Below are 24,012 nucleotides of genomic sequence, written 5' to 3'. Positions count from 1 at the left end.
TTCTTTTTGTTTTTCCCTTTTCTTACAATCTCTTTTCACTCCCTTTCGTCTCTGCCTTTCCTTCTTATTCTTTCTCTTTTTCTCTCTTCCTTAATTTCTTTCTTTACGCTTCCTTCTTTTTCATGTATTCTTTCTTCCTTTAAATTTTTTTTTCCTTTATTCCTTTTGCTTATTCTTCTCCATTCTGATTTTTTTCCCCCCATGCCTTTTTCTTTAACCTTTTTTTATTCTTTTTCTTCTTTTTTTCCACTTTTTTTCTTAAAAGTAGGAAAGAAAGTGGAGAAACTGAGAGAAAGAGAAAGGCGGAAGGAGGAGAGGATGGAGGATGATGGTAATTACGGACGCTCGGGTCAGACACGCAAACGATTTTCATCTTTAAAAAGAAAAATTAAAGAGCTGAAGGAAGATGAATGAAGTCGTTTGCTGCAGCGTGAGAAGGCGTTCAGCTGCAGGAGAAAAGTTGTTGTGTTTTGGGGGTTTTTTTAGGTTGTCCTGCGCTATTAATAAAACGCTTTCGAGCGCTGAATTAACGAGAGCTGGGGATTTATTACGAGAGAATGAAACTGTTTTTTAAAATTATTATTTTAATCTTGGATTGCAATGATGTTCTTACTACTCCTTGAGTGTGTTATAAACATGTAGTCACATGGTCACTAATGCTAACAAGCTCCTACTGAAATCCTGACAAAGGTATAAATGTATGTGCGCCTCCCCCAGCTGTCTCTCTCTCTCTCTCTCTCTCTCTTTCTCCTCTCTGTCTTTCTCTCTCTCTCTCTCTCTCTCTCTCTCTCTCTCTCTCTCTCTCTCTCTCTCTCTCCTTGTAAAACAGCATGAATGTCTGTCTCATACACATGCGTGCACACACACACAAAGGGATTAAGCACTAACACCCAGACAGGAAATGAGGCGGGTATTCCTGTGATGTGGGGAAATAACACTGTACACCAGCAGAACCTTATTTCCTGTTCAGCAGCTTGAGGAATCAATAAATAATTACAGGTGAGGTTCAGCTTCACTGTTATACAATACAGAAACACACATGCGCACCAGCAGACACACACAAACACTGATGCAATCTTATAAATACTCTTACATACACGCGAACACTGCAAATAGCACACAAACACCCACACATGCACACAAACATCGACACAGACAGACGCATATACATGAAGAAATGCAGACACACGCGCTCTCACTCGTCTACACACGTGCACAAACGTCTACACCCGTGCACAAACACTAACAAAGTCACAGAAGCACACCAAAATAGACAAACACATGCACACAAACGCCAACAGACATGCACCAACTTGGACACTAACACAAACACACATTTTCCTTTTTTCAAACTTTATTTCCGTACATTCTTTCATTCCATCCTTTCTTTACTTGCTTTATTTTCAGTTTTCCTGCTTTCATTTGTCCATTTCCTTTTTTCTTTTTCCTCTAATTCCTTTTTTTTTTCTTTTTTTTTTTTTTTTTTAAATCTAAATCGTTTTCCTATTTTGTGTAGTCTTGCTCGAAGCAGAAGGTCTAATAATCTAAGAGCCGCGAGCATGTAACAGGAGAATAACGGAGCCCAGGAACGAGTGAGGAGATGGAGAGATGGAACCAGAAAGGAAGAAAACCACAGCAGCAAAAACTCTGCCAGACGACACGTCTACAGAAAACGCTCTGCGCGCGGTTTGCCCTCCGTTCTGGGTAAAACTAGCCGTCGATGCTGAAGGAAATATTTGGGTTTGTCCACCACGCGTGCTGAAGTCGTAATAAGAGCGGAGGAGATTCCCGTCAGGCAGCGTGGCGTAACCGGTGCGGATATTTTCTCACTGAACCACAGACAGGAAGAGGATGAAGAGATTTACACGGACGTGCTGATTCAGTGCAGCCAGAGTGCATTGTGGGTAATACAGAAGGCCCACCTAAAGCACGTGAGCAGTAAATGTCCATCAGTAAACTGATTGTGTGTTACGTTTGTTAAAATGGCTGACGTTCGAGTAAGAACACTAGCTACAGTAGGTGTGAAGCCTAGCTTTTAGGACGAGGCGGCATCACACACGCTCGTATTCCAGTTCTCACGGTTTCTCAGAAGCGTGATGTCATTGTTCACTTCCTGACGGATGAAAAGTTGCCTTGTTCTCGAGCACTACGTTTCCAAACGCCACCCAGAATGCTGCTCATGTAAAGCACGCAGCTCTCGCTGGCACGCCGACTGGATTTACGGGTTCAGACGAACATCTTTCAAGATGCCATGTCTTAACCAGAAAGAAACAAGGGCAGTGTTTAAATAGTCACAGTTTAGATAGTCAGTCTCGCTCTCTTTCTCACACACACACACACACACACACACACACACACACATGTTGGGGAAAGATTCAGCTATGGTCTAAACTCACTGAAACACAATTTTTGAAATAAAAATCAAATGAATAAACCGCTTACTCTAGTTGGCAGTTTTAAGACATGTCCCAAATACTAGAATGTATTTGAACACAGGAACATCTGTATTTCCACAGTGTGCTGCAAATATCAGTATGCTGTTTTAGAAATAAGTAGAATTTAGCATTTGAATTGATTTTGTGTTACTGCATGAGATTCGTGAATATTAGATGTAAAGCATAATGAATTATGGTGTGTGTCTGTGTGTGTGTGTGTGTTTTCAGATCCTATGCACACACACAGGAGTTATCAGAGTGACTACAGCTCATCCAGTGAGAGTCCATCAGTAGCATCATCAGACCCAGACTACAGACACTGTGAGGGGCTCTCTCTCCGTTTCTCTCTCTCTTGCTCTCTCTCACTCACTCACATGCTTACTTTACAAACATCAGGCTATGTTCTGGTAAATATAGTTGGATAAATTGAAGATGGATGTGTGAATAAGTGTATAAATGGCTGAAGGATGGATGGATATGTGGATAGATGGGTTTTTAGACATAAGAGGATGGATGGGTCAGTGTGTGGATAGATAGGTGGATGAGTGTATATGTGGCTTCATAAGTGGATGGATAGGTGGTTGAGTAAGTGGATAGGTAAGTGGGTGGATGGATGAGTGTATTGTACGATGGTTGGAAGAATAAACTGTTGGATGGATGTATAAGTGGATGACTAGATGGATGTAAGTAGAGGACACTGCATTGATAGATGGATAAGTGGATGGATGTACAACTGGAAGGATGTACTGGTGGATGACTGGACAGATGGATGTATAAGTGGATGACTAGTTTGACGGATGGATGGATGTATAAGTAGTTGACTAGATGGATGGATGTATAAGTAGATGACTGGATATAAGGCTGGATGCATGAATGTGTATATGGATAAGGAGCTATTTAAGAGCATGATGTATGAATGGATGAGTGTATGATAGATGGATGGATGACTAGATGGATGTAAACAGGATGGAAACGGTCGAGACGTCAAGCAATAACGTCACGATAATGCTCATTTTCTCTCACGCAGCTAAGAGGCCGGATGAGCTGAGGCGCTTCAGTTCACAAGTGGGACTGTCTGAGAACGACGGCGTGTCACAGAGACACAGGTACTGACCCCAACACACACACACACACACACACCCTCTCAGCAAGATTCCTAAATGCGCTAATGACCCCAGCTCTCCAACTAATTGCCCCCAGAGTCAACCCCGGGACAATAAAGGAGTCCTCCATTAGCTAGACTTATTTGCACCAAAGGTAGTTTATTGGTTAACGACCTGCTGTTACAGCACAAGTGTGAACAGGCACTAACTAGCTTCACAGACATTCCATTATGTTAAATGCAGCTATTATTGGATAAAAAGTCTGATATTGTGTCCTGTAGTAGTAGTAGTAGTAGTAATAATAATAATAATAAAAACATGTATATTGAACAAACTGCCGTGCTATAAGAGGAATAAAACAGTCGGGACGTACTGTTCTAGGAAAATAATCAACCTCAGAGTAGTATTGGTGAATCCATGTCATCACACCATGCCATCACTGATTATTTTCCCGTAACAGCACAACGCTGAGTGGTTTATTACTTCAAATTGGTCATTATTTGGGACAGGTTTTGTCTGTGAACACTGCTTGTAGCTTTTCCTCGAGCCTGAGAGCAGGTCACACGGTGGATAACTTTTACCCTGCAGGTTCATTTGTTCTCGCGAGTTTGCGTTACACGGTGTGACAGAAATGTTGTCCGCAATGTTGTCTAACCTGTGAGTGTTTTCACAGGACTGATAGGATCTCTCTCTGTGTGGTCATCTGATCATCAGCAGATCGTTCAGAATGAAATCTCAGATATCTTTATCTTTTTAAAACAGTGATTGCTATCAGTGGTTTCAGTTGCAAATTGAGCCATTTGAAATTTTTACTAAATGTGGACCTGGGTATAAATAAATAAATAAATAAATCCTTCATTTTTGCCTGAGAGACACTGAGGGGTTAAAATGCCTTTAAATATTTAAACCCTAAATGTTTCTGAACCAAAAATATTTGAGTGGTGCCCTTTTTTCTTCCATCTGCTGTTTACATTCCTGTCTTGTATTAGGACGAACCCGAGGTTTGGCATCTCGGTTTTTTCTGTTTTGTTTTAATTTGGTTTTCATTTTTGTTTTATTAGCACATGGTTTAGAACAGGCTATGGTTTAGAAAACTGCTGTGGCTGTAGTGTTAGGAGCTGTTCTGCGTGTTGCAGTAAATCCTGCTCAGGTATTTTAATCAGTTAAAAAAAAAAAAAAAAAAAAAAGGTGCTGAGGTCAGCCCTGAAGTGCAGGATTGTGTAGTGTTTGATTTCACCTCCGTGGTTCCCTCTAATGGTCAATGTAGTCATTCATACAATTTATCCAAAGTGAGGTGCAATCCAAGCCAAAGAGTTCAGGCTCAAAAGTGTAGTTAGCAGTCCTGTGATTTGACCTCACAACCTCCTGTTCACAGAAACAAAATCTTAACCGCTGTCTGATAGATTTACGACTAGCAGGACAAATCTCCTGCGTGTTTCCTGCATCCTGCAATGCACTGTTCCCTTGCTTCCTCCGAGGGTAGGCTGTATGATGTCGGTCAGGAGGAGGCGTTCAGGACGGAGCTGCTGATGTCCAGGCCAGAGGACGGGATGCGGAGACTGCCGACCCAACTCTCCCGCTCCAGCCTTTACGCCGGAGAAGAGCCACGTGCTTCCATTAATGACCTGCGGGAGGCGATGAAGAGCAGCACGATGGACATCAGCAGCCTGCAGAGTCGCAAAGCCAAGGTGAGAGATGGGTCACAGGGCGTGTGTGTGTCAAAAGTTTTAAGGTTAAACTTTTGATTTAACCTTAATCATAAACATGACTTCAGATTAATTATATTAAAAATAAAATTATTCGGTTATTTTCAAATGCTGTGTAAATGGAATTTATTTATTGTTTTTTTTTTTTTTTTTTTTATTCAATAATTTATTAACTCACTTGTTTATGTATTTATGTTTTCATGTCTATTCATGTTTATTTATCTATCTATTTGTTATTTATTTTTATCTATCTGTTTATTTATTTACTGACTCATTAATTTATTATTTAATTTATTTTTTATGTATGTACTTTCGTATGCCTATCTATCTATTTATCCAAATATTTATTTACTTGTTTTTTGTTTTTTTTCTTGTTTACCTGTTTATTTGATGAGTAATATTTTAACTTATTTATTTACTCAGTAACCTTTTTACTCAGTAATAGTTTGTGAAATTATTTGTGTTTATTTACTCAGTAATTTATTAACCCATTTATTTATTTATTTATTCATTCAGTTATCGGTCAACTAATTTATTTTCGTTTTATTTTGAATTACTTATGTAAGTGTATTTATTGCGCAATAAATCAGCCATAAAATTTGTAACTGCATTATTATTATACAGCATTAATTATGTTTCATGTTTTGTTTGTTTTTTGGGTTGTTTTTTTTTTTAAGTTCACTTCAATGTGTGTGTGTGTGTGTGAGAGAGAGATAGAGAGAGAGTGAGTTTGCTCTGATTTTATTTTATTATTTAAATTCCTATATTATCCTTGCTGTCTCTGTAGAATTTTTTCGGTCCTGAGTTTGCAAAGATGTCCACTGAGCCCTGTGTGGTTCTGAACGTTCCCTCTTCCATAATGGTAAGACACAGAAATTTGCATATATTTGCATGACCCGCCTTTGGGATGTTGATCTTATTGGTGGAGATGTTATTGGCCTTCCCTCTGAATGCAGCGCGCGCGTGTCTGTGTGTGTGTGTGTGTGTGTGTGTGTGTGTGTGTGTGTGTGTGTGTGTGTGTGTAGAATAAGCGCGGGAAGGTGGAGGAGAGCCAGCGGAAGGTGTTTGTGGTGCTGCTGAACGGTCAGAAGCTGGAGGTAAGCTGTGACGTGAAAGCTGTGTGTAAGGACGTTTTGGACATGGTGATCGCACATGTGGGTCTGGTGGAGCATCACCTCTTCGGCCTGGCTTACCTTAAAGGTGAGACCTCACATGGTGTGTGTGTGTGTGTGTGTGTGTGTGTGTGTGTTTCCCTTTATCCTGAATCCCTTGCAAGTGATTTAAAATGAAATTGATTGACGTCGCTGTTGCTTTAATGTAATAATATACATATACACGAACGTTTCTGTGCTTCCGAGTTGAACTACAGAGACATCAGATTGATTTGTTTACTCCTTGATCCACTTGATTTGATCGCATTGGTAAATATTATGTTAATAATTCAAGACGTCAGGGCTTGTGTTCCCAAGATATTTACAAACCAAATAACAAATTCCTAACGGATTTGCCTTTGGATCAGGATCACCAATGTCTTCCGTTAAAGCCAGATACGCATGCACTCCTTTAACCATGCTACATTAGTGTAGGGAAATATCATGCATGACCTGCCTTACTAGGAATGAATTGAGAAATATATATAATATTTATTTTTTTAATTTAGAATTGCATTTAGATGCTGTTTTTAACAACATGACAGATAGAAGCGACTACACTTTCATCTCCATCAAGATTTCAGGATTACGCCTCCTTCCAAAACCAGTTTTGCATGGGCTTCATTTGCATATTCAAACCTGATTGGCTCTCAGACTGTATGATGCGTCAGCACTTCTCCGTTTCTAACGCTAATTTGGTCTTTCTGATCAGATATTCGTTTCCTGTTTTCTTTCAAATCGAAGCGAAGGATTAAACATAAACATGTTGTATAAAGTTGAATGCAATTTTATCTTTTCTTTAACTTCATATGCCAATTCATGCAAATTAGGGCGGGACAATATGACCATGTAATATCAATATGCAATAATACTATGATAAATTACGTCACAATTACTATATATATTTTTATATTTTTATATATATATATATATATATATATATATTACATACATACATACATACATACACATACACACACACACACACACACACACACACACGGCATGGTGTGTTAGCTTTTCCTTTATTTTTCTGGTTCGTTTTTCTAGATGATGAGTTCTTCTTCATCGGATCCGAAGGCAAGATCTCAAAGGTGGCTCCGGACGGCTGGAAAGATGATCCAAAGAAGAGGAAAACGGAGATCAACTTTACTTTATTCCTGCGCATCAAGTTCTTCCACGATGACGTCAGCTTTATCCAGTAGGACCTGCGTTTAGACAGGAGTTTTTAGCCAAAGTGTTCACTCTTGTGTTTATAAATAAATGAGTACAGGACTTTAGCTCAAATTTTATGCAGAATATTTTTGACAAAATGGCTGAGAGTGCCTTTATATTATCATGAAGGTTCTGTTACGGCGATCGTATCGTTGCATATAACACGAAAGATAAGAGAGATATTTCCTGCTTTGGGGTTATTAAATGATATTAAATAATTTTTTTTTTAAGTGGCGCTTTTAAAAGTAAAACAGTTAGTAAAATAAACTTAAAATATCTTTTAAATATTTCATAAACATGAAAAGAACATTACATATTAAATATATAATGATAGTAATCGATTAAGCCTATTACTTTATATTATTTAAATTACAGATGATCTGCAGTCCATCACTGTAGATTTATTTATTTTTTTTCTACAACAGTACATGCTTGGATTCCTCTAATCAAAATTATTGGCACCCAACCCCAGTTCTGAGTTTTAACTTGAAGCTTGCTTATATCTTTCCATTTCTTTTCCACACATGCTGAATAATTCTTATTTGGTTTTCCTAAGGCACCCCATGACCAAGCACCAGTACTACTTGCAGTTGCGGAAGGATATTTTGGAGGAGCGAATGCGTTGCAACATGGAGAACGCCATGATTTTGGCATCTCTGGCACTACAGGCTGAGATCGGCGACTACCAGCCCGAGGTAAAAACTTTCAATTTCAAATGATCGACAATCTGAAGTACTCATCAAGAGTGTTCACCCGTTTGAGCTTTTCCACATTTTGTCATGTGGATCTTGATTGGGAATATCAGACTTTTTTTTATTTAAAGGCATTAAATCTTCATGGTTTCTCTCAGCTCCATGGAAAGACGTATTTCAGGACAGAACATTACCTTCCTGCTAATATTATGGAGAAGCTGGAACAAAGCTCCATGAAAGAGGAACTCTCCAGACTGCACAGCAACTACTACGGAGCCAAAGAGGATGAGGCCGAGTTCGAGTTCCTTAAGGTGTGTGTGTGTCCTTCCTCAAAGGCCTCTCGTGTCCCTCAGGAACTGTATTAGTTTCAATATACAGTTCTACACTATATTAATATTTATCCCACACCGCTGTTGAATTCTCCATTCTGATTGGTCAGAAGGTGTCGATTAGTTTTCTATAACAGCGGCTCTAACAGCAGCACATCTGCAAATCAAAGGTTTATATGGACTCGCTGGTTCTAATAGGTTATCGTTTCCATAGTAATGGCTCGTTCACGTCAACTAAACCACTAAACCTCATAATAACAATGCTTTTATTATTTGATACAGAATAACAGATGTAATCATCGATATGGTGATGTTGACGTAACGTTTATGGAAGGAGTCTCCAGTGTCGGCGCTTTTCCAGAATCTTCAGGACGCAGGTCTTTTTGCGGTTTCTCTGCGACACGACGAGCGAAATTTTTACATTAAACTTATCTATAAATGGATTAAAAAACAAAGTATGATGTGTCGTTAAATAAAAACTATTTTTGTCGTAGTCGAATAAATTGCTGTGGAGTAAAGGAAGAGGAATAAAACACTTCAGGGCACACTGTTATAGGAAAATAATCAGCTTCAGTGCCGTAACAGGAACTCCATTGTTGATTATTTTCCTATAACAGAACGACGCTGCGTGTTTTAATCCTTACATATAACACATAAACACTGATGCGGCTCTTAGTCCAGGAAGTGCCGTGTTTCTTTTGTGCATAATGTGGCACATAAAATGAGTTGCGGTTAGTAAGGAATTGTGCTGACGCGCTTTTTTATTTTATTTCATTTTATTTATTTATTTTTAGCTCCGATCGATTTCAGTCTGTGCTTCCGTGAGAGTTTTAATGATTGAAAACCCAAATCTTTCCATTGGAGCCAGTTTGGGCTCTGCGTGTATTATTTTTTTAGGCAGAACATTTGGATCAGCCGGATTTCTGTGTGCCAGTGATTCGGGAAGAACACAACGTTGTGGCTGTCTGGGTTTTTTCTTCTTTTTTCTTTACTAGAAGCACGGATCTGCGTTCTTGTACTGAGAGTGTAAAGAATGCTTAGTCTTTATTACCGTCTGTTCTTCTGGAACCGTGAAGTTCTTCTGGATTAAAGACCGGATTAAAAACATGTACATGGGAATATAAATTGCACGTTTATCTCCAGAAATTGGTCAATACCACAATATTTTTATTATTATTTTTAAATAAGTTAGAAACTCTGACTGAAAACAGCTGCTTAGATGTTAATGTTTTGTACTGTTTTGGATTTGTAAAAGTTTATATAAAAGATACCTATTTTTATAGATTATTCCCCCCTCCTTTTCAGTGTTAAATCATCCATTTTCTAGATGTTAAATATTGACACCTTCAGTCTTGAATGATTTTTTTTTTTTCAGGATATGATATTTTTGTTGCATCATCAATATATTTTGAACATGTGTATATAAATGCATTTTATGGATGGAAAATAGAGACTTTCAGTCCTGTTTGCTGTTGTGTTAAAGAGGATTTAGGATTAGAGTGCCCTCTTGTGGCTGTGCGAATACACACCCCCTCAGTGTTCTGTGGATGCTTTCTGTATAATGTAAGTGATCGTTGAGGCTTTGAGCAGCACTACATCGTTCTGTTTAATCCATTTATTATTAATGGGGATTTCTCTGATCATTTTTAAGGTCCATGTTCTGGTGTTAGTTATTTCTAAATTTAAGGCCGGGATGTGATGTGTTGGAATGGGATGAGATGTGGTGGGATTTGATGGGATAGAATTAGATGGGATGTGTTGGAATGGTATGAGGTGTGATGTGTTGGAATGGGATGAGATGGGATAAAATGAGATGAGATGAGATGGTATTGGATGGGATGAGATGTGATGTGTTGGAATGGGATAAAACTGGGATGAGATGGTATTGGATGGGATGTTTTGGAATGGGATGAGAAATGATGGGATGAGATGGGATGTGCTGGAATGGGATGAGATGGGATGTGCTGGAATGGGATGAGATGGGATGTGCTGGAATGGGATGAGAAGGGATGTCCTGGAATGAGAAGGGATGGGATGAGAAGGGATGTGCTGGAATGGGATGAGAAGGGAAGTGTTGGAATGGGATGAGATGTGTTGGAATGGGATGGGATGTATTGGAATTGGATGAGAAGGGATGGGGTGTGTTGGAATGGGATGAGAAGGGATGTGTTGGAATGGGATGAGATGTGTTGGAATGGGATGGGATGTATTGGAATGGGATGAGAAGGGATGTGTTGGAATGGGGTGGGATGAGAAGGGATGTGTTGGATGGGATGAGATGGGCTGGGATGTGACGGGCTTTTTTCTGGGTGCTGTAGGTGAGTCAGCGGCTGACCGAGTATGGCGTTCACTTCCACCGTGTGCTTCCAGAGAAAAAATCTCAGACAGGAATCCAGATGGGCGTCTGCTCAAAAGGCATCCAGATCTTCGAGGTACTGAACGGAAACCGAACGCCGGCGCTGAGGTTCCCCTGGAGAGAGACCAAGAAGACCTCCTTCACTGTAAGAGCTGCACGTTACACACATGTAATACATGTACAACGTATGTTTATATCATCATGTATCTTACGTGGTCCTGAACTCACAACTGCTGAACGAAAGAAAGAATGATTTAAGGAATTACTGAAAGGCAAAGAAAAAAAAAATTCATGAAAGAATGAATTTAAAAAAAGAAAGCTATAAAGAATGAGTGAATGCAAAAAAAGAATGAGAGAAAAAAGGATAAGAAAGATAGAAAGGATATTGGCATTCAGTAATTGTACACAGATAACCAGCAAGACATGAATGTTAATAACTCCGTTATTTGGTCGGCTGCTGAATAACATGTCGGAAACATTATACAGAAACCTGAACATTATGTAATAGTGTGTGTGTTCGTTCCAGAAAAAGAAGATTTGTCTCCAGAACTCATCAGATGGGATCAAACACGTGTTCCAGACAGACAGTCAGAAGACGTGTCAGTATCTGTTCCAGCTGTGCTTAGAGCAGTACAAATTCCACCAGCAGATGAAAACACGGCAGAGCAACCAGGAGCAGCAGGAGCTCGGTACCAACACCATCACTCATCATTTATACTGCTCTGTAAAAAAATTAATAAACCCTTAATAATTCCCCCTCTTTCCCTTGCCATACTAGTGTAACTAGAGCCCTAGCGTTTGAAAATGGCAGCATGCAGCAAGAGCAATGTTGAAAAGTTTTCTTCCCTTCTCTTCCTTTGTAGAAAACTCTCCTCTGAACATGTTGCAGTACCCTGTGGGTCCTGAAAGCCTGGGCAGGGCCGTTAGCTTAGCTAGCCTAGCAGCTAGCGCCACAATGAGCACCCGCTCCAACCCAGACAGCCTGAAGAGAATGTCGAGCTCAGAGGAGCGAGCTTTTCCCGCCTTTAGCGCGAACCCCAGCTCCAGGATGAAGAGCCGCTCTCATCACAACCTGGGCGAGCTGCCCGAGTCTCCCGAGCACCGGGGGGCGACATTCATTTCCGTACACCAGCGCGCTAGCTCCGATACCAACTCCATCGCTGTTCACGGGCAGCAGGAGAGGTGGGGGAACACGTGAATACAACTACACGCTAATGTGAAATAACGCAATGACCATTTTTAAAAACCATAATCATGAAAATATTATTATTCATTTTGTACCTTTTTATATTTCTCTCTCTCTCTCTCTCTCTCTCTCTCTCTCTCTCTCTCTATATATATATATATATATATATATATATATATATATATATATATATGTGTGTGTGTGTGTATGTGTATATATGTGTATGTGCATGCATATATGTATGTATATAATGTGTTTATATATATATATATATATATATAAAATATCAAAATATATAAATATATAAAAATATATATTAAAAAAATATACACGTTATTACATAAAAATGAGTATTATTATTATTATTATTTTTATTAATAATAATAATGATTGATTTTCATCTCGCGGTTTATAAATCATGAATGAAAGAATGAGGAAACAGGAAAACTTTATTTATTTTAAACCACTCTCTTCTTGTCGTCCTTCCCCGCAGTGCCTTCAGGTCCATGGGCCACGCAGATTCACCGAGCTGGAGCCCAAAAAACCTGAAGAAAGATTCAGACACGTCGTCCTGCGAGGAGAGTGCAGCTCCGTATGTCGAAGGTCAGCAGCCAGAAATATTTGGGTTTAAATAACGGGTAGATTAACAACCTTTTGTAACTGGCACTGTTATTGTATATCATTATATATTCTGCACTTAGAAACGTGAAAGAAAATGTGTTCCTCAAGTTTCCGTATGTGTGTGTGTGCGCGTGCGTGTCTGTGTTCAGGCGTTAGCGTGCATGGCTCTGACTTCTCAACCCCGGTCTCATCAATAGGAATTACTGGTAAGATTTAACGCCACACGCACACATGCATCTAAATATGGCTATGCAATCAATCACTGTGTGTGTGTGTGTGTGTGTGTGTGTGTGTTTGTGTTTCTGTTTTATGAATCTACAGATTCACTGAAGAAAAAGTTGGATATGTTGCCTTCCCCTGAGCGTGAAATTAAAAGCGTTAGTCTGAAGAAGGATGTGAAGTATGGACTGGGTGAGAGTCTGTCTGTTTGTCCCTCTCTGTCTCTCTCTGTCTCTCTGTCTCTCTGTCTCTCTCTCTCTCTCTCTCTCTCTCTCTCTCTCTCAGGAATAAATGGGAAGGTGTTATATTATGTATACCGACTCTAGGATGGAAGAAGGCATGGCACCTATGCCTGTCTGTTCTAGTGAAGAAGGCATGGCCTCTGTCAATCACAGGAGGTGTGGCCTCTATACATGTCAGTCACAGTGAAGGAGGTGTGGCTTCTGAGTTCTATTGAAGGAGGTGTGGCCCCTGTGTCTGTCAGTCTCATTGAAGGAGGTGTGATCTCCAGATTCTGTTGAAGGAGGTGTGGCCTTTATACCTGTCAGTCACAGTGATTAAATCGTGGCCTCGGTCTTCCAGTCACAGTGAAGGAGGCGTGGCCTCATCTCTGCAAGTTCTAGTGAAGGAGGCATGTCCTCGTCTCTGCAAGTTCTAATGATGGAGGCGTGGCCTCATCTCTGTGAGTTTTAGTGAAGGAGGTGTGGCCTGTGTCTGCCAGTTTTAGTGAAGGTGTGGCCACTGTCTGCCAGTCAGTGCTAAGTAATAGCTGTTTTACTTATCAAAGCTGATATCCTCCAGCTATCATGGACCCACTGTCGTCTTTATCCAGACATTTCATTTTCCATGAGCAAAATAAATAGGCTTTTAAAAATTTGTGCGGTAGCATTTGTGCACGGGCAAATTTTGCATAATGAGAGAATCAAACCATGGAGATGTGACAGTTTTGTGTGTGTGTGTGTGTGTGTGTGTGCGCGCGCTCCAGGCTTTCAGATCAGTGGAGGAGAGAGCGCAGGCCGAATGGATCTGGGCACCATCATCAGCTCCATCACTCCAGGCGGACCTGCTGACATCGATGGACGCCTGAAACCAGGTGTGGATCTGTTCAGAAGAAGACGATACCAAATATCAGATCGCTGTACTTTTTACACATGTTTCACTTCTATACACGTCACTGCAGTCTGACTGCACACCAACATCACACAGCCTACTAAAGAAGTCCCGAATCTCTGAAACTAAAGAATTGTCTAACTTAGCATGTAATACCCGCTTTGACCACAAGAAGTTGTTAGTGGAGATAACTGGTATGAAATGAGCATATTCATAGAAAAACTCTACTTACTATTTACTTTCACATGTGTGTGTGTCGTGGCTGTAGGTGACCGGCTGCTCAAAGTGAACAGTATCGGCGTTGAAGGTCTTTCTCATGAGGAAACCGTGGAGATCTTGCAGAGTTGTCCAGATGATGTCACACTGCTGGTGTCACAGCCCAAAGAGCGACTCTTTGCAGGTATCACCTTACTTCATAACGTCCCTGGCCAAAAATTCTTTTTTTAACGTTATTTTTCCAGACAATTTGCCCAAATGGGTGCATATACAGGAAAAAGAGTGAGTGTTAAGATAGAGCTTTGTGGAGCACCAGGTTTTATCATACCACCCTTTAAAGAGAAGAAATTTGAGGCCAGTATCGATGCTTCATTTGATGCGTTTATTTATTATTATTATTATTATTTTAGATCGTTTGGTCATTTGATCATGAAGTCCATGGCAGGCTTAGACACGATGCTGGTTTTCTGATCTGAACATCAAACCCATCTGTCTCATAGACTCTCCTTCAGATCTCTCCCACTACAAAGACAAGTCGAGACAGGAAGTCAACGTGGATTCTTCCTCCGAGGATCTGGTTCAGACTTCCCCTCCCTTCTTCGGTAAGAACGTAGCAGGAAACGTCCCACAGACACAACTCAACGGCATGCACCAGAAAGATGAAAGCGGGGCTGACCCCATCCCTCCAGCGCTGCCCCCCAAAACCAGGAAGTCCAAAGGCCCTGATGCTCCGAGAGAGCCGGAGATCTCGGACAGAGGCGACTCGGACATGGACGAGGACACGCACTCGAGTAACCAGGACAAGCAAAAGTCTATGAAGGTAGTGTCTGAGATCATAGTGATTTGATTTTAGAGCTTAGTGCGAATGATTTACTGTTTGTTGTAGAAAGATGATTTTTTGAATATCTTGTGTATTTTGTATTTTATATTTTCAATAAATGCTCGATAAACTCGTGAAGGATGAGTCTGAGGAAATGAAATGGACATGTTTATTACTTAATTTTTACCCAATTCTAGAAAATATTTTTACCTTGCTGGCCGCCTTTATTTTTACGGTCCTTCGTGTTCTCGGTTTTAATGGCAGGAATGTGGGGTACAAACTCTAAAGTAGTTATTGAAGGTAAAAAGATGAGTACTAAGACAGACAGCAGAACACGGTTCTACTGTCAGTATCATTTAGTTAGTCTATTTTATTTTACAATAAATAAATAAATACCCTGTATCTAGGGCTGGGCAACATGACCGCAATATCATATCACAATACTTGTCTACGGACAGGTCTACGATGTACTATACGATGTGTATCACAAGGTTTATTTATTTATTTATTTATTTATTTAGAATTATGTCAAATCAGCGACATCCATTTAATTTGCAATTCTTAAAAATATTTTAAAAATACATCACCGTACCAACGATATCTCAGAAAAGTGTATCGTGAACTCATTTATCACAATATTGATGATATATTGCCCAGCCCTACCTGTAGCACAAAGTTATTATGACACACTTACCCTTTTAAAAGAATAGCTTATCTAAAAGTTTATGCGACTTTTCTTGACTTCACTCCAAAAGCCGTCAGGTTTTTACTACTTTAGATTTGCATTGAAGCTACAAGTCTAACGCACTGTAGCTAACAAGTAACAGAAGCTTGTAACCACCACTTTAGCATTGCGCGAACTGCATGGACTTGAACAGCTTTGTGGACTCGTTCGGTGCCTCAAACAGAGAACGTCTTGTGATTGGTTTCTGACTCTTAACACTGGTCCTAGGCGATTGGGAAACATGGAAAAGTTGTCTGGAATATTAAAATGTTCGTCAAATGTGTTAAATCAAATATATATATATATATATATATATATATATATATATATATATATATATATATATATATATGTGTGTGTATGTATGTATATATGTGTGTGTATGTATGTATATATGTATATATATATATGTATGTATATATATGAGATGATATAATATATGAGATATATATTATACATGTATAATATAAATATATATATATATATATATATATATATATATATATATATATATATATATATATATATAAATAATACTCGGCAAAAAAAGAAACGTCCTCTCACATTCAACTGCATTTATTTCCTGCGAACTTCTTAGTGTAAATATTTGTATTAACATAAGATTGAACAACTGAGACATAAACTGACGAAGTTTCACAGACATTTGATGAACAGAAATGGAGTAATGAGTCCCTGAACAAAACGAGGATCGATATCAGAAGGAACAGTCAGTATCTGGTGGCCTGCAGCTGCTTTAAGTACTATAGTGCATCTCCTCATGGACTGCACCAGATTTGTCAGTTCTTGCTGTGAGATGTTACTCCACTCTTCTACCAAGGCATCTGCAAGTTCTCGATCAAATCTAGGGGGGGGACACGCTTACATGTAACTTTCCATTGCGAGGACGATCAGCTGTCCTTCCTGTGTCCCTGTAGCACCGTCTTAGGCGTCTTACATTACAGACATTGCAGTTAATTGCTCTGGACACATCTGCAGTCCTCATGCCTCCCTGCAGCAGGCTTATGGCATGTTCACGCAGGTGAGCAGGAACCCTAGGCATCTTTCTTCTGGTGTCTTTCACAGTCAGTAGAAAGGTCTCTTTAGTGTCCTAGATTATTGTAACTGTGACCTTAATTGCATGGTTCATTAAACATGCATGAAAAACATCGTTTAAACCCTTTCTGATAAAGATCTGTAAAGATTATTCGGCTTTTACAAAATTATCTCCTGAAAAAGGGACGTTTCCTTATTATTTTTTTTTTTTTGCTGATTATATATATAAATTTTATACTGGGATTTCCAGAAAAATTCCACCTCCGTGACTCGGCTAACTGCCCGTTTTTGCATTTTGAATGTGGATGCAGTCTGTGAATGCATGATGCTGACCTGCACAAGGCTTGACACCCTAAACCCTGTACCCTCTGACGTCTCCCGAACCTCTGCATGCCCTCCCCCAGGCTGTGGCCTTACGTGTGTGTATTTACGCAGCTCTTCTCTGTTTGCAGGACGTCTCCGTCACGGACAGATTAAGTGGTAATGGCCCAGCAGTCAATAGTCTCCAGCCCGGAGAGCTATTTGACGTTGAGCTGTCCAAAATAGACAGCAGTCTGGGCATTAGTGTCACGGTACTGTTCGGAAAGGTTTTCACTCTCTCTTTATTTCTTCCTTTTTTCCCCTGTTTTTGTTTACTTATTGCTCTGTGTGTGTGTTTGCTGTGTTTCCCCTCCTCCGTAGCCCGTGCTGCTTTATTTTTTTGAAGCTCCTCGCTTGGCTTCGGTTTTGGGGAAAGTAGTGGCTCTCTTGGCACTGTGCATGCAGGTTTTTACAAGCGTTTTGAACTCCTCAATCTCACTTAGCAAAAGGTAAAATCGAAACGCATTACAAACCCTGTAGCAGTACGACTGGGCAAATCAGATCCTTAACATTTACCTCCAACTCTTAATTAACACACCTGGCTCTAATATTCAGGCACGGATTTTATCCTAAACAACAAAATTCACATCTCACTGTTGCTTTCAGCCATTTTGAGGAAGGAAACAAAACAAAAAAACCACTTCAACTTGCTGATTTTGTTCTAACAAAACTATTTTTCCCCCAAATGCTATTATGGAACCAAATATTACTCATAATGTACTAATGCTCTTAAATGAGATTTCCGAATTTGTGCTTTCAACATTAGAAAATGTGCAGGTGAACATATGTGGTGAGAACACTGTTGCTAGGCAACAGGGAAAAATGGATGCCAAGCATAAGCTGGCTAATGACTGAGTGTTCATAGGGAGCTAGCAAGTAACAGGTGTCATTTATATGGATAGTAAAGCACAAGTGACTGCAAAAACTAGTCATAGTTGTCAAGAATATCAACATTTGCCTCAGATTTGTTGTTAAATTACTAAGAAAATATACCATATGACTAAAATTACACAGCAACTGCATGATAATTACACTAGCAAACTAACAGCTAACTGATGTGTTTAAAGCAAGTATGGACACAGCGCATAAGCTAGCTAATGCATGATTTACTGAGGCATGATATTTACGTTTATATGAAGAATAAAAACACAGTGTAACAGTGGAAACTAGACAAACTTGTCAAGAACATCAACATTTCCCAGAGATGTGATGTTGAATTACTAAGAAAAGTCATAGTATGACTAAAATTACACAGTAATTACATGGTAAATACGCTAGCACCGATAGCTAACTTGTGTCTCTTTTAAAGTCACCCTATTGCTAGGAAACTGGGAAATATGGACAGAGCACAGGCTAGCTAATGACTCTGAGGAATGTAGAAATGAGACAAAGTTGTTATATCAACGTTTGCCTCAGATGTGATGTTAAATTACTAAGAGAACCTTCTTCATGACTAAAATTAAACCGTAAATACACTTAGCAACAATCTAGCTAGTTAGCAAACAGCCATTGTTTTTTTTTTTTTTGTTTGTTTGTTTGTTTTTTTTTTTTTCCCTATGGACAGTAAAGGCAGAGTGAAAGTGGAAACAAGACAGAGTTATGAAGATACATGAACATTTCCTTCAGATGTGTTGTTAAATTATGAAAAGAAAACATTCTGCATGACTGAAATTATACAGTAATTATACTTAGCAATGACCGATAACTGCGAATGGCTTCATGGTTTCCATTAGAGTCCTGATTTACTTAGCTGTGAATGTGTTTTATGTAATGAAATTAAATATTAAAGTAGCATAAGATTGGTTTACTGTCCTTGTGCCCTCAGATGAGTTTTAGCAGAGTATATTTAGAAGAAATGTCACCTCTTATGACCTGCTAATTAGTTGATTAGCTAGCAAAAAAAGCACAAAACGCCTACACATGAGACACCATCCTTTCTACTAAGTTTTCTTTTTCATATCAAACAATAGTTTTTAAGCATTAATCACTTTTTTAAGAATAAATTCTACCAAGAAATCGTCTTTCAGACATTAGCATTTGGCCTGAGGTTCTTTTATCAGCTCTTGATTATCAGGTGTGTTGAATAAGGATTGAACCTGAAATGTGAAGGATGTGAAGGTGGTTATCCTGAAGCGGCACCACGGTCCATGTCTGACAGTATACACTACATTATTTTATTTATTTTTTTTTAAAGGGGATATTGCTAAGTGGTAGCGGTGATGCATTAGAAGTTCACTGTCGCAGCTTGCAACAGTGTGATTTCTGTCCTGGAGTGGTTTTCACGTGCTTTGCATTACCCTTCAATCCAAATCAGTCCTGATACAGTAGTAATCATGATGTTACTGTTCAGTCTGAGCACAATAAAGATCCTACGTTCTTCACAAATGAATAAATGAGCTGGTTTTACTTGGCATTGCCTTAGAGCTTGATCCACATAATGATTGAATCTATAATATTCACGTTATTTTTTTTAATTCACCGCTTGTGTAATGTGTATGAAGCCTCATTCTAACAGCTGCCCAGTAGAAACAGCTCAAATCCAATCAGACCCTGTATCAGAAACCCAGACTAGCAAAACCCACGTAGACTAGATTATAGTGTACGAGTTAGCAGAAGTGTGTTAACGGCTGTATTGCGTGACACAGGGTGGCTCCAATACGTCGCTGAGGCACGGCGGGATCTATGTCAAAGGGATCGTCCCTAAAGGTGCAGCCGAGTTGGATGGGAGGATCAAGAAAGGTAAAGAATTACATTCCGCATTAGTGTTTAAAGTAATTGGGATTGCAGTCTGTTTTTTTTTTTTTGATCTGTAGCAGGTGGTCAAACCCCCCCCCCCCCCGCCCCCCACCAAACATAAATATTGTTTATAATAAGACTATTTTCACAAATCTAGCATGTGAGTTTTGTGTGTGTGTGTGTGTGTGTGTGTGTGTGTGTGTGTGTGTGATTGATTCAGGAGACCGTGTGGTGGCTGTGAATGGGAGAAGTCTGGAAGGAGCCACTCATAAGGAGGCGGTGGAAGCTCTGAGAGACACGGGACAGGTGAGGAACGCAATAGAATCAGTTGCTTTCACTAGCTATGTAAGATATTGACACGCTCCAGACCGAGCAGTTATCCGAAAATAATGTTAATATATTGTGTCGTTAGCGTGTTGTTCTGCTTTATACCACAGCAGTTTGCCAACAATTTCAATATTCAACGTATTAACAAACACGTCACTCATTTTAATGGGTTTATACTTTGAGTTAAATTCGAGAGACAAGTTAGTTTGTGTTTTCACCTACGTTATGGCTGAGATAAACAGTCATTCCCTCACCACACACACACAGTCTTGCCCACTCACTCACACACTTCCATAAATGTTAAACGAATGACTTCTAACAAAAAAACTTCACCATATCAACAATTATAAGAATTACTTTGTTAAATGACACGTTTCTAAATCAGTCTATTATTAGTCTTGGATTATGTGGAACCTCCGCCGTATGTACAAGTCCCTGTGTATGAGCTGTTGCTATAGAAACAATGACGTATCAAAGCGAGCGCGTTAATATTAACGGATCGTTCATGTTACAGCCTGAACTAGCTGTGCTGTTATACGAAAAATAATGCACACCTTCTGACCAATCAGATTCGAGCATTCAGCTGCGCCGTGGTATAAAGTGATGTATCTGTCCGTCCGCCATGTTGGAAGCGTCGAGATTTAATTAATAGTATAATTTAATTAATTAATAATAGTCAGAAGTGTGTTGAGAGGTTAAACCTGAAACAATGATATTAATGTATTACAGTATTTTGTTCTTTTGTTATGGATAATAGTAATGTAGTAGGCAGTATATAATAATGTAATAAGCAGCAGTAATGAACCCTGAAACCCCCCCCCCCCCAGTCTCTGTAATGTTTTAGCATTTTTCAGTCTTTTACTGCTGGAAAGATGTAGATTAGGCCATTCCATATTCCCTGTACTTGCTTACTCTCTCTCTCTCTCTCTCTCTCTCTCTCTCTCTCGCTCTCACTTCTTTTTTTTTTTTTCTTTTTTTTTCTTTCAGGTGGTCCGTCTGTTGTTGGAGAGAGGACAGCTCCCAGAAGACAGAGTTCACGCTCCTCTCACCCCTCAGGGCACTTCAATAATCCGAGACACCAAACCTCAACTTCGGAGTGTCGTGAGAAAACCCCAGCCAGAGTACAGCTTCATCACGCCAGGTACACTGTATGAATGTGTGTGTTTCTATTAATAGAATTTATTTCTGAATGTCGGACACCAACACTTCTTTTTCACACAAACGCAGACGTACGAATCTCGTGTGTGTATGTGCATGTGTGGGTGTGTGTGCGTCTCCCTCCTGTAGATAACGTGTTTGACGTGCGCTTGCTGAAGAACACCTCTGGTCTCGGGTTCAGCTTCAGCCGTGAGGAGAATGTTCCGGACGAGCCGCTCGGTACCAGCATGGTCCGGGTCAAGAAGCTGTTCCCCGGCCAGCCAGCTGCCGAGAGTGGTATGATCCGAGTGGGCGACGTCATCCTGCGTGTCAATCAAACTCCACTTAAAGGGCTCACGCAACACGTACGTTATGCTGTATTTAACACGTCCTTCTTCTCTCCTTTCCACCGGTTTAAATACCATCACCATCTTAAGAGGGTTACAAAAAAGTAATTACATAAAGTTTGTTTAACATTCAATCGCAAAAACTTTTGCATGGTTAGTTACTTTGTCCACTAGGTGACACTGCACCGGAATATATTTCAATGTAGTAAAAAAAAAAACTCTATCAGTCCATGACCACAGACCACAGAAACTTCACCACTTTGTTCTGTTATCTAGTTACGTAGCAAGTTGGATCGACTCAACATTTCCAAATCTCTATCTAACACAAGCGTCTGTGTGTTTCAGGAGGTGATCTCTGCTTTAAGAGGGACGGGTCAGGAAGTGACGCTGCTGCTGTGCAGGCCCGAAACAGGAGTTCTTCCTGACATGGATTCCTCTAGCCAAGTACACGAAATGGCGTCCTTATACACTGGATTTAATATTAAAATGAATCCCATCTAATGTGGAACATTATAAATCAGGCTGTCCTGTCAGTTTTGCAGATCCATGCACTTTTGGTGGTCTGAATGTGAACTCGCATATGTTAATAAACTCCAGTCAGCAGTAAGTTTCCACCCAAATTTCTCCGTCTGGGGATTAATAAAGTATCATCTTATCTTAAATGATCAAGCCAAGCCGTTTAGCCATGCCCCTGAACTCCATGAAAGAGCTGAAAACAATGACGAGAGCACCTCCCTAAGAGCGGCATGCGCTAAATCATCCAGTAATGCAGCTCAGCCACTGCAGCGTGTCTGCTAAAATACATCAAATGCATGCTAACTTTTCCTCCCTGTGTAGGGTGCAATTACTTTTGTTCAGATTGTCTAGCTAGTGGTAATCACATTATTCCAAGTCATTAATATGAAATGGTTGCGTTTCACAATATTTTTATTAAACTCCTGCGTGCAGTGAATAAATTGCTGAATAAATAAGTGAGCTAAATCGACCCCGTAAATCCGTATCTAAAATCGCAGTAATTGATTGTTAATTACACGATTCAAAGGTGACCAGCCGAGGTTCGGATTAGTGAGGCTCCTCCTTATCTGGGAATTTAAAGTAGGATACTACTAACTAATTCACTAATTCACTAACTAACTGGATGTTCTTGAACATGACATTTTTCTTATGTATAAATGCTCCTGTGAAAATGTAATGCATGAGGACCATTCAAGGTGTGAAATGTGACCTAAAAGACAGACTTTTTTTCATCTCATCAGTTGCAAAAGATGGAATCTCATTTGGTAATTGATGCCAATTGTCATGTTTAACTTTTCAATCTTCATCCCCCAGACCGCCCCGTCCCCCCGTAAGGAACCTCCACCGAAGCCAAAACTTGCCCCGAAACCGACATCTCCCCCGCAGGAGGAGACACCAAATTCTCTGGGCATCGTGGAACAGGCTCTGGAGAGGATGCTGATGAAGTCGCCGAGCCGTAGAGACAGCTACAGTGACAGCACTGATGAGGAAGGGGAGGAAGATGAGGAGGGCTTTAGTCCTGCAGGTCAGAACGAGTCCGCCTGGGAGATGGACGATACCATCCACTCGGCCTACGTCAATGCCAGCCAGTCCGCCGACAGGGCCGAGGCCAGCAGGAGGTCAGAGACCGGTTTCTTTCAGGAAATTTCGTCTTGAGAACCATTGAGGAGGTTGAGACAAAAATTAAGAAAGATAATGAGGAAACTAAATTATACATAACTCTGTGTTTGAGTAATTAAGCCATAAATTAATTTGGTGAACCAGTAAAAAAAGAATGAAAAGAGTCAATTAATGTCAGTATGTTTGTAAATTAATGTTACCACATTAATAAATTTAGTAGTATGTTAACTTTGCAAATAAATTAGTAAGTTGTAAGTAACAGTAATTTAGCTAGCTAGTAAATTAGTAAAATAGCTAGTTAGTAAAATAGCTAGTTAGTAAATTAGTAAAATAGCTAGCTAGTAAAATAGCTAGTGAGTAAAATAGCTAGCTAGTAAATTAGTAAAAAAGCTAGCTAGTAAAACAACTAGTTAGTAAATTAGTAAAATAGCTAGTTAGTAAGTTGGTAAATTAGTATGTTAGTATGCATGCAAGTAAGTTTTAGTAACTAGTATAGTAACATAAATTGGATAGAAAGTTATGGAGTTAGTAAAT

The 24,012-nt window shown here is 39.7% G+C and overlaps 1 protein-coding gene across 2 annotated transcripts in view; it reads left to right on the top strand.

Annotated features, from left to right (window-relative positions):
• ptpn13 (protein tyrosine phosphatase non-receptor type 13) overlaps window positions 1-24,012 on the top strand; it is a 63,974-nt gene that overhangs the window by 30,663 nt on the left and 9,299 nt on the right. Inside the window, exons 8-31 of one of the 2 annotated variants that reach the window (XM_053648170.1) lie at window positions 2,664-2,756; window positions 3,463-3,541; window positions 5,022-5,226; window positions 6,032-6,106; window positions 6,270-6,444; window positions 7,446-7,596; window positions 8,167-8,305; window positions 8,461-8,613; window positions 10,950-11,132; window positions 11,514-11,676; window positions 11,851-12,169; window positions 12,667-12,776; window positions 12,944-13,000; window positions 13,116-13,205; window positions 13,999-14,106; window positions 14,392-14,523; window positions 14,840-15,159; window positions 17,389-17,508; window positions 19,942-20,035; window positions 20,253-20,338; window positions 21,347-21,500; window positions 21,647-21,861; window positions 22,189-22,287; window positions 23,173-23,477. In XM_053648170.1, the coding sequence (XP_053504145.1) occupies window positions 2,664-2,756; window positions 3,463-3,541; window positions 5,022-5,226; window positions 6,032-6,106; window positions 6,270-6,444; window positions 7,446-7,596; window positions 8,167-8,305; window positions 8,461-8,613; window positions 10,950-11,132; window positions 11,514-11,676; window positions 11,851-12,169; window positions 12,667-12,776; window positions 12,944-13,000; window positions 13,116-13,205; window positions 13,999-14,106; window positions 14,392-14,523; window positions 14,840-15,159; window positions 17,389-17,508; window positions 19,942-20,035; window positions 20,253-20,338; window positions 21,347-21,500; window positions 21,647-21,861; window positions 22,189-22,287; window positions 23,173-23,477 (3,625 nt within the window). The remainder of the gene's footprint in view (window positions 1-2,663; window positions 2,757-3,462; window positions 3,542-5,021; window positions 5,227-6,031; window positions 6,107-6,269; window positions 6,445-7,445; window positions 7,597-8,166; window positions 8,306-8,460; window positions 8,614-10,949; window positions 11,133-11,513; window positions 11,677-11,850; window positions 12,170-12,666; window positions 12,777-12,943; window positions 13,001-13,115; window positions 13,206-13,998; window positions 14,107-14,391; window positions 14,524-14,839; window positions 15,160-17,388; window positions 17,509-19,941; window positions 20,036-20,252; window positions 20,339-21,346; window positions 21,501-21,646; window positions 21,862-22,188; window positions 22,288-23,172; window positions 23,478-24,012) is intronic. The other variant, XM_053648171.1, reaches the window with a different exon arrangement.

This window comes from Ictalurus furcatus, chromosome 18 (genome assembly GCF_023375685.1).
Source record: "Ictalurus furcatus strain D&B chromosome 18, Billie_1.0, whole genome shotgun sequence".
NCBI classification, from domain to species: domain Eukaryota; kingdom Metazoa; phylum Chordata; class Actinopteri; order Siluriformes; family Ictaluridae; genus Ictalurus; species Ictalurus furcatus.
This window is presented reverse-complemented; position numbering and strand designations above follow the sequence as displayed.